Source organism: Gilbertella persicaria, assembly GCF_025201335.1.
Source record: "Gilbertella persicaria strain CBS 190.32 chromosome Unknown B0P05scaffold_68, whole genome shotgun sequence".
NCBI lineage: Eukaryota > Fungi > Mucoromycota > Mucoromycetes > Mucorales > Choanephoraceae > Gilbertella > Gilbertella persicaria.
In genome coordinates, this window is record NW_026252029.1 from 70,966 (window position 1) to 84,408 (window position 13,443).

A 13,443-nucleotide genomic window follows, 5' to 3' on the forward strand; every position below is an offset into this window, starting at 1 on the left:
CATTAAGAAACACTCTGCTCAATCATAAAAGAGATTACTTTTCATATAAATATATAGATTTCGATTATAAAAAATGAATAACAAAATTTTTTCATTGTTACCTATTTTACAAAGTGAGCTACAATGGACAAGTACATATGTTTGTAAGTTGAAGACAATAGACAAATTTATACTCTGCTTGTAGTAAGAACGGGGCCCCTTGTGATAGAACAAAGTAAATATTAGAATGTTTAGCACCTTCTTATCATTATTTGGGTCTAAATATCATGCGGTATCCTTTAAACCAGAAATCTTGTTCTTTAGCGAATCAAAAAACTCGCTACAAACTTATTTTGTTAAATCATATCATTTCCGACGTAAGGGTATGAATAGTTAAAGGTCAACATATTCAAATTTTTAAGAATGAGAGATGTAACGAAAGGCTTTAAAAATATTGACCTTTACCTCCTCACATTCTTACATCGAAAAGCGTTGAGTGCACCATATACATTTTTAAAAGCACGACAATTTAACTTTTTTTTGGCGACATCATTTGGCAAAATGAATATGAATGATGTATGTCTAATTTTTTTCCTGGTTCTTGTGTAACACACTTAGTATGTTGATAATGCGTACAAATGCAAGTGTGTTCTAGAAAGTAAATGAGAATATATACTTCTCCATTTCATAGCAGTAATTCAATGCGTTATAGTACAACGATTGCTCGTGCAGGATTACTCGTAACATAACAATACTTGAGCTCGATCTCAAACAAAAATGAGGAGCTGTCATCAAAACCCGAATTAATTGGGTTGGGAATATGGTAAAAATATTATACTTCTTGTTCCCGAGTTTGGCCGGGGCAGAATGCGCACATAAGACCATTCAGTAAGTCATAAAACACATGTATCCATGCTGTACAAAAGCTTTTTTATGTAGTGCAAATCCCAAATTGGTCGAAAATTCACTCCAATAGGCTGGCAAACATAAACAAAAAGCTTTTGGATTAAAGTAGCTCTATGTGCGGGGATACTTTATTTATTTATTTTATTTTTCTGGCCCGGGAGACTTATCGATCGGGCAACAGGACAAACAAAAAAAAAAGAAATCCAAATGTACGGCACGCAGGACCTATTTTCTTCCCTTTCTTTCTTTTTTTTTTCTCTTTTCAAATAAGCTTTAAATAGACTTTTTGTCTTTCTTTATTCAAGCAAAATGCAAGGTTTGTTTTAATTCTTAAAAAACATGTCAACTTTCATTCAAATAAACTAAAATGGGTAGGAAACATTTAATTTAAAGGTACTCGACCTGATACTTCAAACAAGTAAATCTTTCTATTTCACTTCTCTTTTCTTTTTTTTCTTGATTTACTTAACCTTTCATTCTTAGTTCTTTTGAGTTGATTATTAGGCAGCAACCTGTGCATTCTAGAATGTGCGGTATTGGTGAAAGAGGTTAAGCAAAAAGAGTAAATGACAAGTGTGATGCTGACTTATATTTCGTAGTCGACCGAAGACCTATTGATCCACCACCTGTTGTTCAGATCAAAATCAAAAATATGAACGAAGAAGAAAGCATAGAGAGGTATACGCTTAAAAAACCAACAAATAGACGTAGACATTGACGATTCAAACGACAAAACCCCGTATAGAATTTCAGCCTTATGCTCCTACTTGTTTTTAATTGCTGTACTTGTTCCCGCTAATGATGATCCTGAAAAGCAACTCAATATTTTACTACACAGCAAACTTACCGTTGGGCGGACTGTTTCGTCTCTTTATACGCTAAGAGATTTAGACGGGACGGAAGGTGCCTTTTTTGTCTTTTCAGATATATCTGTGAGAGCAGAAGGCAATTATCGATTACGAATGTGCTTGTTCGATATTCGGGAGTAAACAACATCTTCTATTTTTTTAACTCTCTTCACTGACTTTATTTCTCTATAGCCAAACTGTCCGCTACAATTCCTCAGTACTTACAGAGCCCTTTACTGTTTATTCAGCAAAAGCGGTAAGCAAAAACGTTACGATAAATTTACATCCATTCACTAATGAAATAAAGTTTCCTGGCATGTATCGATCATGCCCTTTGGTTCAAAACTTTGCAAAACAGGGACTGAAGATTAGAATTAGAAAGGAGTCTGGTCCCAGACCATCCAGATATGTTCATTCAAAAAGAAAAGATATTAGAAAAGCAATTGAAGCACCTCATCAAAAGCCATCACCCTCAGATATGGAAGAAGACGAAGAAGAAATAACACAACAACAACAACAACAACAACAAACTCATTGTAATAGAACAACATCAGCATTTAAGAGAGTCCATTCTATTGGTAAGCACACACTCACATACTCTTCTCCATATTAAATTACTCAAATTAGATACAGTGCCAAATAAGCGTAGACTCAGTCTTTCTTATCTTCTAGACCAAAATGACCAGTCAACAACAGAAAAAAATGAAGTGTGTAAACTAGCCCCTATTATCATTCACGAAAAAAATGCTTTTGATACCAATACAACCCCTTACCGAGGTAATTTCAACACTATGTCTATTATCGGTTTTTTAACCCAATGAATAGGTAACCCTATAAAGACTAAAGAGTTGCCTTCAATTCTACACTATATCCCTAAATGAATATTGATAAAATTGAGGATTGTATATACACACACATATTATGAAATCAAAAATAATAGCCATCACCTACATTTTCGCACAATAAACATTTCAAATAATCACTAAGCCTTTTTTTCCTGGGTCAATTGTAACACCAGTTTTTTCATTTCCAGAGAATTCTTAGTTATTACCAAAGTTTTGTCGTAATCTTCCCGCTTATATCATTTCTTGACAAGATCAATGTCAACGTGAAAAATATACTAACTATTTACATCGTCATTTCTTTTTTTTTTTCTCTTTTTTCTTTTAGTTGCGGTAAAAAGCTTCTTTAGTATTCGTGACACTTGTATCTTGATTTAATGTTTAAAAGAATTTAATATCCCTGAGGGGCGGAGGTGTTAGAAATATCAGAAATCGAGATAAGAGGCGGGCATCGACCAATCAAATGGTACTAGCTTCCCAATTTATCTTAGCAACATGTTTCTCTTTTAATCGAGTACTACAAGATTTTTTTTTTTCAAATGACAAACGGCTTGTGAATCGTCTCCTGAAACTCGGGAGAAATTATTTTTACACGGTGCGTTACTCTTTAAAGCTTAATTTACCTTTTGAAGGACGATAGAACATATTTTATAAGCACTAAACTGCACTTTGTCTTTAGATTTATGTTTAGAAATAAAAAAGAAAAAAGCTATGTTAAATTAAACTCTTGCTAATACAGTCAGACCTATTTGAGTATATATCATTCCTACATATATTTGAGATTGAAATTTTTGTTTTAAAAGCACTATCGCCTTCTGTTGTGTTCCATTGTTTGCATATAGCACTGATTAAACGCATTTAATCATTGAACAGATTTTTTTTCTAATTGTGATAAATTTTTATCTTTCGAAGCATTGTTCGATACATTTCGGAACTGCTTTCACTGCTGTGGCTTAATTTCGATCATTGTTTATTTAATAAATTCCAAATGTGTACACAATACCGACTTAAAAACGGCTTAAGACAGATCAACAAAGTAGAAAAAGCAAAAAATACCTTTCTAAAAGTCATTGTGGTGAAAAGAAATATAGACAAAGTATGTAGAAAAAAATACACTACGTTGATGAAGGAAGATGAAGCCAGTTAAGAAGTTTCTGTTGGAGGTAAGAAAATAAACTTTTGGTGTATTGAAGGTATCTAAATTCGAAAAGGATTATGCATAGAGCAGGTTGTGGCTTAATTACACGATCACCATATAAAAAATTTAAACGCGTCTTTGAGGCGCGCTTTCTAGCAAGTCCTTTTTGAGTCCCCGTGATTTGCAATATTTTTTTCCCTTTCTCTTTTTCTGTGCAAAATGTATTCCCCAAGAAGAACGAGAGCAGATGACTATGAGGGAATACCTAAAACGCCAGAAAGAACAATTGCCTCACCTTTGAGAGCTATTGCTTCACCTTTGTTTGAAGCTGTAAAGCACTATAAAGACACAGCAACACGAGACTTTGATCGCTTTTATGGAAACTTACAAGCTACTCTATCTCCTAGAACAAGTGAAGTAAGCGACTAGACTGTCTAGTACTTGTCTCTCACATAATAAACGTAGTCTCGTATTCGAAAAAGAACTCTGGACACACAGGATAGAATAAGGTCTATTCAAAGACAAAAAAAAAGTGATAATCATGACCGCACTCGAACTTCTTTAACTCCTCTTATTGAACGACATTCTTTGCGTGAGGGTATTTATAGTAATTCTGCCTATTCGTTGACTAAATGGCTACTAGATGCACGAGCAAAATATGATTATCCTAGTCGTAATCCTTTTTATCAAGATAATGAATCAGACATTGCTGAAACACCCTCTTTGGTCGAATACGATATTGAAGATTCACCAAATACACATATTTATCAGCCAACTAAGGATTCATTGCCCAACAGGCGTATGAGTTCTCATAGACTACAGAGACAATTGCTTGAAGAGAGACATCGTATGGATCGATTACAAAAGAACCTAGCAAGAATCAAAAGACAAGTAAATCTCAACTTAATTGATCTGCTCTAAGCTAACTTTGTTGTCTAGTCTTCATTCTTGGCTGATGAAATTTCTTCGACCATGTCAATTGATGACAGCTATCAAGGCATCGATGAAGATGTCTCTATAAGGTCACCTTTAAAAAGAAAGAAAGAGGACGAAGAAGAAGAAGAAGTCTTTTCCAATTCTTTTAGTATGTCACAAAGCAAATCCCTTGATGAGCGACCTTTGTTTGCCAACACTGCATCCATAGAGCACCGAATTTCTTTATTCAGTCAAAAAGAAGCTCAACCATCCACCAGTCGCCACCCACACTCTGTATCAGTCAAATCTAATACAAACCAACAATTAGCCACCCCACCTCAATCTATTGATTATTATCATGTAAATCATCATCATTATAAGCATTCAAAGGTATTAATATCCTATACTAGAAAAACACCCCTTCCTCTCTGTCTAGAAAAGCTTCTGCATCTCGTCTTCATGTGTCCCCAAAACGCAATGTAATTGATGAAATCAGCACCGCAAAGTTGAGATCTACAGAAACCATTAGGTGAGAATGATTCTAAAATTGCAAACTATAACTTATGAATAATAACAGCACACCTGGAGGAAGCCGTGTCAGTAACCGTTTTTGGAGAGAAATCCATGGTTTGAATGCAAGAAGAGAAATCCATTCACCAGGTATTGCAAATGGCAGAATCAGCAAACCAACACCAAAGCGTATTTCTACATTCCAAGAGGGCGATAAAAGAAAAGAAACGTCAGTGTCTCAAACATGGGCAAATGATGATGGGTTTTGGTCTGCAGAAAGTAATAATGCACCTGCCCCAAGTGCACTCAATAGCAAATTGTTAGAAGTAGCTGAACAAGAAAAGAGTCATTCACCTTCACCAATAAGAAATGCAGTCAAAAATAACCTTTTTGAAGATCAAAATCAACTCACTATGGAATCAGCTTCTTCTCCTTCAGATGATGCTACTGTACATAGCCTTTATAAAAATCCTTTGTTTAAAGCAGCTCAACAACAGACAACTAGCTTATTAGACGAACTTGAATCTGCCAAAAAGCGTGATGAAGAAATACGAAAGAGAAATAATATACCAGCCATGAACAATAATCTTCTTGCTGAACTTAAAGCAAAGCATCGAGCCAAGTTTATTGATGACTCAGATTCCTACAAGTTTTCATAATCCACACATTTATACACACTATAATAAAACTCATGATTCATGCTAGTATTTGTGTTACTTTTAATTGACGTCATATTACTTCTTTGCTATTTTTACTGTTTCTTTCTCTCTTTCTATTTCAATGAACGACTCTAGGGTTCAACCTACTCAACAACAGCCTTATAGACTATCAAAACAAGATGAAGATTTGCCTATGGATTTAGGCAGTCTTCAAGACATTTTTTCGTTTCGATTTTTTGAGGGTAGACCTATTACAAACATATTCTTGGCTATTCTTTGGAGTATAGGGCTGCCTATTTTACTCTATCAGCTATTGAAGCCTCGGTTGGGTCAAGTAGTAGCTATGATAATTGCTTCTTGTCCTCCTTTGTTTATCGTGATAACGTAAATAAGAAAAACTGTGTGAACAATCTGTTAACTTGATTAAAAAAAAATAGGCGAATGATAAAGACAAGAACATTAGATGTATTGGGATTAGTAGCTGGCATTAGTTTTCTTATTAGTGGCATCATTGTAAGTATATGCCTAGAATGAGCAAAACTAATACACAATAGTCTATAGCTCAACCTTCAGAAGCAGTGTCTTCTATTTGTGAATCCATTGTACCTTTACTTGTGGGTGTATTTTGTTTACTGTCCTTAATACCTATCAAAATTGGATCATTTGAACTTCGACCTTTGGTATTTCAAATCACAAATCAACTTATGCCTCGAACTGAAGTAGATCAGGAGTTAAGTCAAAGTGATCAACAAAGGCTAAATCAACAAACAAACAAAGGGGACAAACAAACGACGCTTAATTGGATTTATACACACATGGCAAAATTCAGAAACGATTTGCGGATATTGACAGCTTGTTGGGGAATTATACTCATTATTGGATTCATTGTCAAAGCCATCATTGCTTCCACAAACACAGATATCAGTAAAGCGCAAAACTTTGGCTACATCTTTTTCACTTTAGCCACTGTAGGCATGATTGTCGTTTCTTGGTTGTTTACTAAATTAATGAAAAGACATGTAAAAGAACAAGCACAAGATATGCAGAATAACCAAGGTGAAGGTTATGAGAATGTCCAATGGGGTATTCAAGCCATGTCAAACGGTTTTAATCAGGTTGTTAATTAATAAAAAAGAAAAGTTGATATCTCAGTATAAATCTTATAACATCTCTCCTTTCTCTCCTGCCTGAGCCAGTCGTCCCTGAAATTCCTTCTTGACACGCTTCCATACATTATTTTTGTGAACTAGTTCAGTACCACTATTGAGGTCGCCTTCTTCTTGGTTGCCTCGTTTCCCTGCTTTTTGATGCATCCAATAGAGCCATAACAAATTACCAGGATTTCCTAAGCTATTTTCTTCTTGTCGCTCTTCATCTGCTTTTTCTTCCAAAGTAGGACTGATGTATGTTAAATAAGGAACGGCTGCAGAAGGATCTGGATAGGTCGGCTTCTTTGAGCCGGTAGATGGCAAAGGGTGTTGTCTTGGATCGGATGGGGCTGTTGTTGTATTTTGTCCCCCTCGACGAGATCGAAAACTAGGATTGAATTTGGTATTTGATGACGGTGTAGACTGAAGTAATTGCGGAGGTAACTGTCCAGCAAACAGTATAGGTTCGGCAGCCTGTTTTTCTTGTTTGATATCTGGTAAAATACCTTGGGCAGCTTCTTCTCGCTCTCTCAAGGACATGTTTTCATAACGTGTCACTTGGTTCCATACATCGTCTAGCCCTGCTTCTTCTTTCTTGATTTGCGTTGCTTTATTGGTTTCTAATTGATACTCAGTTCTTTCTTTGATAGTCGAGATAATGTGTGCACAAAGCTATAAAGAACTCTTAACATTTCTGTAAGCCTATGGATATGATTTACCTCACGATGTTGATTGGAGTCATTAGCAAATCTTTTGCCTACTAAATACAATGCCACCAATAGTTTTTTTGAAACAAGCTTGGCTTCTTGTTTAGGCAAGCCCTTGATAAACAATTTTTGACCTAAGCCTTCCATGCCATTGACCAACTCAACAACGATCATTGAAACCAATTCCTTTGTAGGCTTGATTTCCTTGTCCAAGATTTTATCTTTTAATAAAATATCTTGGAGTTGTTCAAGCAAGTCGCGCACAAGACCTATAGCCACACCAAATCCAGAACTGTTAGGAATACCATTCAATACATCCATCGATACGTCTTCAATAGAGCTTGCATCGTCTAATGTAATAGGAAATCTGTCTGTCCCTTCACAATCTCGGAAGCAAGTGCGCCACCGAGTTGCTTTTTCAATCGAACGTGATGTATACAAAGTGTTCTTTTCGCTTAATTTATGTGTGATTGGCAGGTGATGTGAGAAACGTGAAGGATTCAGTGGTACTGTCTTGCACAACGGATTGTTGGCAACAGTTTCCAAGTATTGTTTCACAGTCTCAAAAGAGTTTGGCCGAAGAATGGTGTCCGCTAATTCCGACGTTTTGGAAACCGTTGTCTGTACACCTTGGTCCAACATGCCTTCAATTTTGACATTGGATAATGAGATCAAGTCTTTTTCTGCTTCTGAGAATTGTTGCTGAAGTTGACTGTTGAGACAATGCAAAAAGATAGCACCGTTCTGTGCCATTAAGATATGCGTCCAAGCCTTTGTTTCATTTGTTACGAGATAGGAAATGCTACCTAACATGCCTCATTAGTATCACCTTCTTTTTTTTTTCTTTTATTCACCTTGGAATGTCATGTCTAGAAATACTTGTGTGGCCAGGTCATGAAGCTAAAGAACAATAAACAAATGACTATAAAAAAAAAGTTCACTTACTTTAAGAGGTGATATACTATGCATGCATGTGCACCATTCGTGTTCTATAGAAAAAAAAGTGTTAGCTACCGAAAGGAATAAACAAGATTCTCTTGCCTGGCAATGCTCGTTTGCTACGTTTAGAATAAATCAATTTTAGTTCTCGGTATTTGAGGTAAGCTGGATCATGAATGTTAAAGTTTCGTATTGGTTCTTGTTGATTTATCAAATGATGACCATTTGCTTGATAATACAAAGTTATTGTACGTGTAATTTGAGCTTGTTCTGCAGACTATAGTATGTTTGTATATAGTATGTATAAACTGTATTACTTGCCTTCATTGGAATATTGGATATATGTAGCACATGGACATTATAGTAAAGTTGTGCCAAGTGGCGCATAGCATATTTCAAATCATCTTGGCCATTTGGAATATTATAGACTGACATGGTAAGTTGTGAAGAAATTCGTTTTGAAGTAATCTTATGAGGCAAAGGAGTCTCTGGCGTCTCAACATACGGTAATAAACGCAAAATGTCTACTTGAACATGGTCTATTCTACAAGACAATCAGTACATTTTATCGTTTTTTTTTTCTTTTTACTTGAGAGTATTTGTATTCTCAATTGCTTTATAAACCATGGTACGAAGATCTCGGGCAGGGTCATCAGGATTATTTCGAAATCTATCATCATGGATTAACAAGAGTGGGAAATACGGTAAAATACTATTACTCAAATGATTTCTCTGTGGATTGTTTTGCAACAGCTAAAATAACAATACGACAACGCCTTAATGCTTCATTGTTATTGGTGCCTGAATAAATGCGAAAAGCATATTCAATCGCAGCTTGTAGTCGGTCGTGTGTGAAAGCTTGTCGAGGTTGGGCGTGAGGAAACTGACTTTCTAACTGTTGTATGCTTTGTTGATGTAAATCGTTTAATAAGATAGGTGTTTCTCCTGCTATAAGCACATTGATCTAAAAGTGAGAACTATGAGTATCTATAATCAGATAAAATCAATAGCTTTACAAGGTATCTTTTCAAGTGTTGAAGATCCCAAGTAACGCGACAAAACTCGATCGAAGCTTGCACCATATTTGCCCAAAGAGGGAGCAGTGGCAGTTGCTCTAAATAACAATAAGCTCAATTTATTTACTGGTTGTTTCTTACGTGTTGGATCAGTTTTTTCTTTAGTATTTCTTGTTGTCGGCGCAAATACGTTTGGGTGACCATCTAAGATAATGAATGTATGTGACATGATGGCGAAGAATAACCAAAAAAAAAGTGTCCAAATTTAGACATCTTGTGTTTATCGTGACTTTTTATTTATAATTCATCGACAGACTTCAAACAGTGCTACGATGTAGTACAATTGAATGAATGGTTCCTTTTGGTCAAAGCCATTCCGTATATCGGCTAGTTAAGATAAAAAAGCAATAAACACACGTTTATACAACACCTTGAATGGAGTAGCATCTACATTAGGTAATATGTACCATTCAATCCGCGAAAATATGGACTATTTTAGTAATTAAACCACAAAGATGCTTTGTTTCTTGTTATGTACATGCATTATAAACAACAAAGTAACCAGTAAGAAGGATTGTTGATCCTAGAACGCTAATTGGATATATAAAGTGAATTCTATCCTATTCTTTTTTTTCTTTCTTTCTTCTTTAATTCATTATTCCTATGCTTGTTAAGGCTTTCTCTGAAGATTACCAACTCAAATTCAAACCTCATCAAGTTGAAGGCCCTGCTTCTCCTCGGGACTATTTAGATTGGCTTAATAGCTTAAGAAAATGGCGTCTTGAACAATACAAAAAGGAGGAAAGTCATGTTACTTCTGCCTTGGATGTTCCTGAACTTCATGTAAGTTCTTTTTTTCCATATAGCCGAATATAGTTGCTTATTAATCTGATACAGTGGGTTCAAACAAGCTATGTTCAACCTCATGTTATGGTGAATGACTTGTATCTCTATGATCCTGTCACCAACAAATACACTGTGGATAGATATCTCAAAGGTTGGTATAAAAATAGAAACATTTAATTCTGACTCCTATTTCTTTCATTAGATGCCGAAAAACGTTACGGTGCCGTTGATTCCATTGTTGTAAGTATCAACATTCGCCAGAAGACAATCATTCATTGTTTATTTGTTTATGTTTACTAGATTTGGCCTACTTTTCCCAACCTTGGTTGTGATAGTCGTAATTCTGAAGACTATTTTAGATGTCTTCCCGGAGGTAGAATTGATAAGAAAACACGTTTAGGTACTTACTGACTGTTTGTGTTCAGGAACACTCGGAATTCGTTCCTTAGTACAAGAATTCCATAGTAAGAAAGTCAAGGTTTTATTCCCCGTCCTTGGTTGGGACAATGGCACAGTAAGTTAATGATACTCATGATTAATTTTATTCAAACCTCCTTTAGCGTGATCCTCAAGCCTCCTGGAGTTATATCCTCCCTCGCTTGTTTAGTAAGTGCATTACTCTATCTGCAATGCCTAATTCCGATTTTATTCTAGAGGAATACAACATCGACGGTATGACAAGTGATGATGCTCACTTCACTCAAGATTATTGGTTAAATGCACTCGCTATTGGTCATCCCTTGGCCTTCAAGTCACATGCTACCAATGAAGCTTCTTGCAAGGTAAAACACAAAACTTGATTTGACTTATACTAACTTCATGATTCAGACTATGCAATGGAACATCGTTGACACAGGTAAATAAACAAATACATTCATAGAGACCTTGAAACTAAAAAGAACTCTTTTAGCTAAATTTGATTTTAAAAAGTAAGTTACAGCAAGTTGCATTTGTTTGCAGCATATTGAATATCATCTAGTCATATCCCTACTGTCTCTACTCGAAAGCTCCTTGAGCCTAGACGTATGACGCATACTTCTGATAAATGGTCTAGAAACAAGACTACCATGATTCAACATGCTTTCTTTAATGGTATGAAATTTTATGCATAAAGAAGGAGTGTTTGCTAACTTGGACTAGGTTTGGGTATTGAATTATGGGAAAACATATTTGGTACTTGTAATCAAATGTCACCAAGAGATGCTGAAGCACTCTACCGCACAGCTAGTATTCTCAGATGCTTTGGCCCTGACTTTTTTGCTTCACCTGAATGGGAGCCTCATTGCCCCTGCGTTCGTTGGGAAACTGTCTTCTCAAGCAAGTTTCCTAATCGTGTTGTTAAGGACCAAGTTGTCTGGACCTTTGTCAACCGTGGTCCTGCTGCTGTCACTGGTCATCAAATTGTCGTGAATTATCATATTGGTATTCAATACTATGATGTCTGGCATGGTATTGAACTTGAGCCTACCAACATCTGTGATGGACTTGCCACTCTTAGCTTTGATATTGAGCCTCATGGCTATGGCTGTATCTTTGCTACTTCTGATGTATCCGTTTTACCCACCGGTTTTGATGAACTCTTGAAGAAACTCAAGTGTCGTTCCCACAAGCCTCTTCACTGCTATCCTATGTCTTCTCCTATGCTATGGCAAGAACTGGATGAAGTTGTTGTGAGTAAAACAAGCTCTGAAAATATATGTGGCATGGTGCGTATTGAAGGTGACGTCTTTGATTTCCAAGTCAAAGGATTAAGTGAACATCCTTGCGGTACCGCAGAATATCCTGGTGTAGATATCAAGTACCCTTGGGAATTTCAAGCTTCCCGCGTCCATGCTACTTATCGTATGAAAATTCATACTTTCTACATGGATGCTTATCCTGTCACTGAAGCCCAATTCAAAAAATTTCTTGATGAGACTGATTATAAGCCTGCGGATCCTACTAACTTTTTGAAGCATTGGATTGGTGGTTGCTATCCATGCGATCGCGCTAATAAGCCAGTCACTCATGTCTCTATTGAAGATGCAAGAGCCTATGCTAAATGGGCAGGCAAGCGGTAAGTTTATCCATGCTCTTTATGTGTGCTCATGTTTTTGTTTTAGTCTTCCTCATGAATGGGAATGGCAATATGTCGCTCAAGGTGGCCATGAATATCGCACTTATCCTTGGGGCAACACATGGGATGAATCCAAGGTACCCGAGGTCTATAGTGGTCGTGATAGACTTTACCCCGAACACCCACCTGCTGATGTAGACACCCACCCTGCTGGTCGTTCTTGTATGGGTGTATATGATATGGTTGGTAACGTCTGGCAATGGACTGATGTATATCAAGATGAACACACCAGAGCAGGTAAGAGGACCTATCAATTTTAGCAATCCAAACTCATTCCTTTATAGCTATCATTCGTGGTGGCTCTTACTATAAGCCCAAGGACAGTACACACTATTTCCCTCAAGCTTATCGTAATGATACCCATGGCAAATACCTCTTGATGTCTGCTTCTGTTGATCGTTCCGCTACCATTGGTTTCCGATGCGTTAAAGATACTGAAGAGAGTGCTGCTGCTCTTGGCAATTGTTCCTTTGATGAAGAGCAATGCTTATAATATGCAATCTATAGTGGCCTGGATAAGAATGGCAATTTTTTTTTAAATAATTGATATCAATACTTAATGCAAGAACTGAATTACAATTCTTGTTTATAATAAAATAAAAGGATATAAACACTTAACCGATGGAAGAGACCAGTTCTGCTCATCAGGTGGACTAATTTTGTAGGCATATTTTTGCCATTTCAATGCCAAAATAGCTCAATTGCGATGCCTGAGACTTTTTTGAAATATCAATGGTGAAGTTTTGAGATAATCTAAAAGAAAATAAATATGCTATTGTAATATCATGAATTCAAGCCTTGCATGATACTTATTATGAAGACTATTCATCTTTGGGTAATTCAATCAACAAGTTCTCATTGTATTCAAGCAGTA

The 13,443-nt window shown here is 36.2% G+C and overlaps 5 protein-coding genes across 5 annotated transcripts; 4 read left to right on the forward strand and 1 right to left on the reverse strand.

The window, feature by feature from the left end:
- Positions 1–1,122: 1,122 nt before the first annotated feature.
- Positions 1,123–2,719, forward strand: B0P05DRAFT_563305 (velvet factor-domain-containing protein). The gene is made up of 9 exons (XM_051580711.1): positions 1,123–1,201; positions 1,279–1,303; positions 1,369–1,433; positions 1,485–1,563; positions 1,631–1,870; positions 1,926–1,989; positions 2,041–2,311; positions 2,361–2,510; positions 2,559–2,719. The coding sequence occupies exons 1-9, from the start codon at positions 1,195–1,197 to the stop codon at positions 2,612–2,614; spliced, it is 957 nt and encodes a 318-aa protein (XP_051429832.1). The 5' UTR covers positions 1,123–1,194; the 3' UTR covers positions 2,615–2,719.
- A 1,021-nt stretch (positions 2,720–3,740) lies between these two features.
- On the forward strand, positions 3,741–5,859 carry B0P05DRAFT_320145 (uncharacterized protein). The gene is made up of 7 exons (XM_051573523.1): positions 3,741–4,130; positions 4,179–4,311; positions 4,357–4,604; positions 4,653–4,797; positions 4,858–4,988; positions 5,039–5,157; positions 5,206–5,859. The coding sequence occupies exons 1-7, from the start codon at positions 3,933–3,935 to the stop codon at positions 5,795–5,797; spliced, it is 1,566 nt and encodes a 521-aa protein (XP_051429833.1). The 5' UTR covers positions 3,741–3,932; the 3' UTR covers positions 5,798–5,859.
- A 59-nt stretch (positions 5,860–5,918) lies between these two features.
- Positions 5,919–6,924, forward strand: B0P05DRAFT_480367 (uncharacterized protein; the record flags this gene model as incomplete). Its single annotated transcript, XM_051575125.1, has 3 exons — positions 5,919–6,181; positions 6,235–6,310; positions 6,352–6,924. The coding sequence occupies 3 exons, from the start codon at positions 5,919–5,921 to the stop codon at positions 6,922–6,924; spliced, it is 912 nt and encodes a 303-aa protein (XP_051429834.1).
- Positions 6,925–6,957: 33 nt separating this feature from the next.
- B0P05DRAFT_592046 (uncharacterized protein) lies at positions 6,958–9,836 on the reverse strand (the record flags this gene model as incomplete). The annotated part of the gene is made up of 10 exons (XM_051582957.1): positions 6,958–7,617; positions 7,665–8,458; positions 8,507–8,552; positions 8,598–8,641; positions 8,715–8,861; positions 8,909–9,135; positions 9,181–9,261; positions 9,311–9,555; positions 9,608–9,705; positions 9,749–9,836. 10 exons carry the CDS (start codon positions 9,834–9,836, stop codon positions 6,958–6,960), a joined length of 2,430 nt encoding a protein of 809 aa, XP_051429835.1.
- Positions 9,837–10,257: 421 nt separating this feature from the next.
- Positions 10,258–13,220, forward strand: B0P05DRAFT_563320 (C-type lectin protein). Its single transcript, XM_051580712.1, has 13 exons — positions 10,258–10,450; positions 10,505–10,604; positions 10,656–10,693; positions 10,754–10,826; positions 10,879–10,967; positions 11,014–11,059; positions 11,108–11,235; positions 11,282–11,309; positions 11,364–11,382; positions 11,433–11,545; positions 11,594–12,509; positions 12,556–12,806; positions 12,854–13,220. The coding sequence occupies exons 1-13, from the start codon at positions 10,271–10,273 to the stop codon at positions 13,060–13,062; spliced, it is 2,190 nt and encodes a 729-aa protein (XP_051429836.1). The 5' UTR covers positions 10,258–10,270; the 3' UTR covers positions 13,063–13,220.
- Positions 13,221–13,443: the final 223 nt, after the last annotated feature.

Coding starts and splice junctions, on each gene's coding strand:
- B0P05DRAFT_563305 (XM_051580711.1), top strand. Junction 1,871..1,925: donor TGCTTGTTCGATATTCGGGA/GTAAACAACATC, acceptor ATTTCTCTATAG/CCAAACTGTCCGCTACAATT. Junction 2,511..2,558: donor CAATACAACCCCTTACCGAG/GTAATTTCAACA, acceptor CCCAATGAATAG/GTAACCCTATAAAGACTAAA.
- B0P05DRAFT_320145 (XM_051573523.1), top strand. CDS start 3,933: ATGTATTCCCCAAGAAGAACGAGAGCAGATGACTATGAGGGAATACCT. Junction 4,312..4,356: donor ACGACATTCTTTGCGTGAGG/GTATTTATAGTA, acceptor AATGGCTACTAG/ATGCACGAGCAAAATATGAT. Junction 4,989..5,038: donor AATCTATTGATTATTATCAT/GTAAATCATCAT, acceptor ATCCTATACTAG/AAAAACACCCCTTCCTCTCT.
- B0P05DRAFT_563320 (XM_051580712.1), top strand. CDS start 10,271: ATGCTTGTTAAGGCTTTCTCTGAAGATTACCAACTCAAATTCAAACCT. Junction 10,605..10,655: donor TGTGGATAGATATCTCAAAG/GTTGGTATAAAA, acceptor TTCTTTCATTAG/ATGCCGAAAAACGTTACGGT. Junction 11,546..11,593: donor TCAACATGCTTTCTTTAATG/GTATGAAATTTT, acceptor AACTTGGACTAG/GTTTGGGTATTGAATTATGG.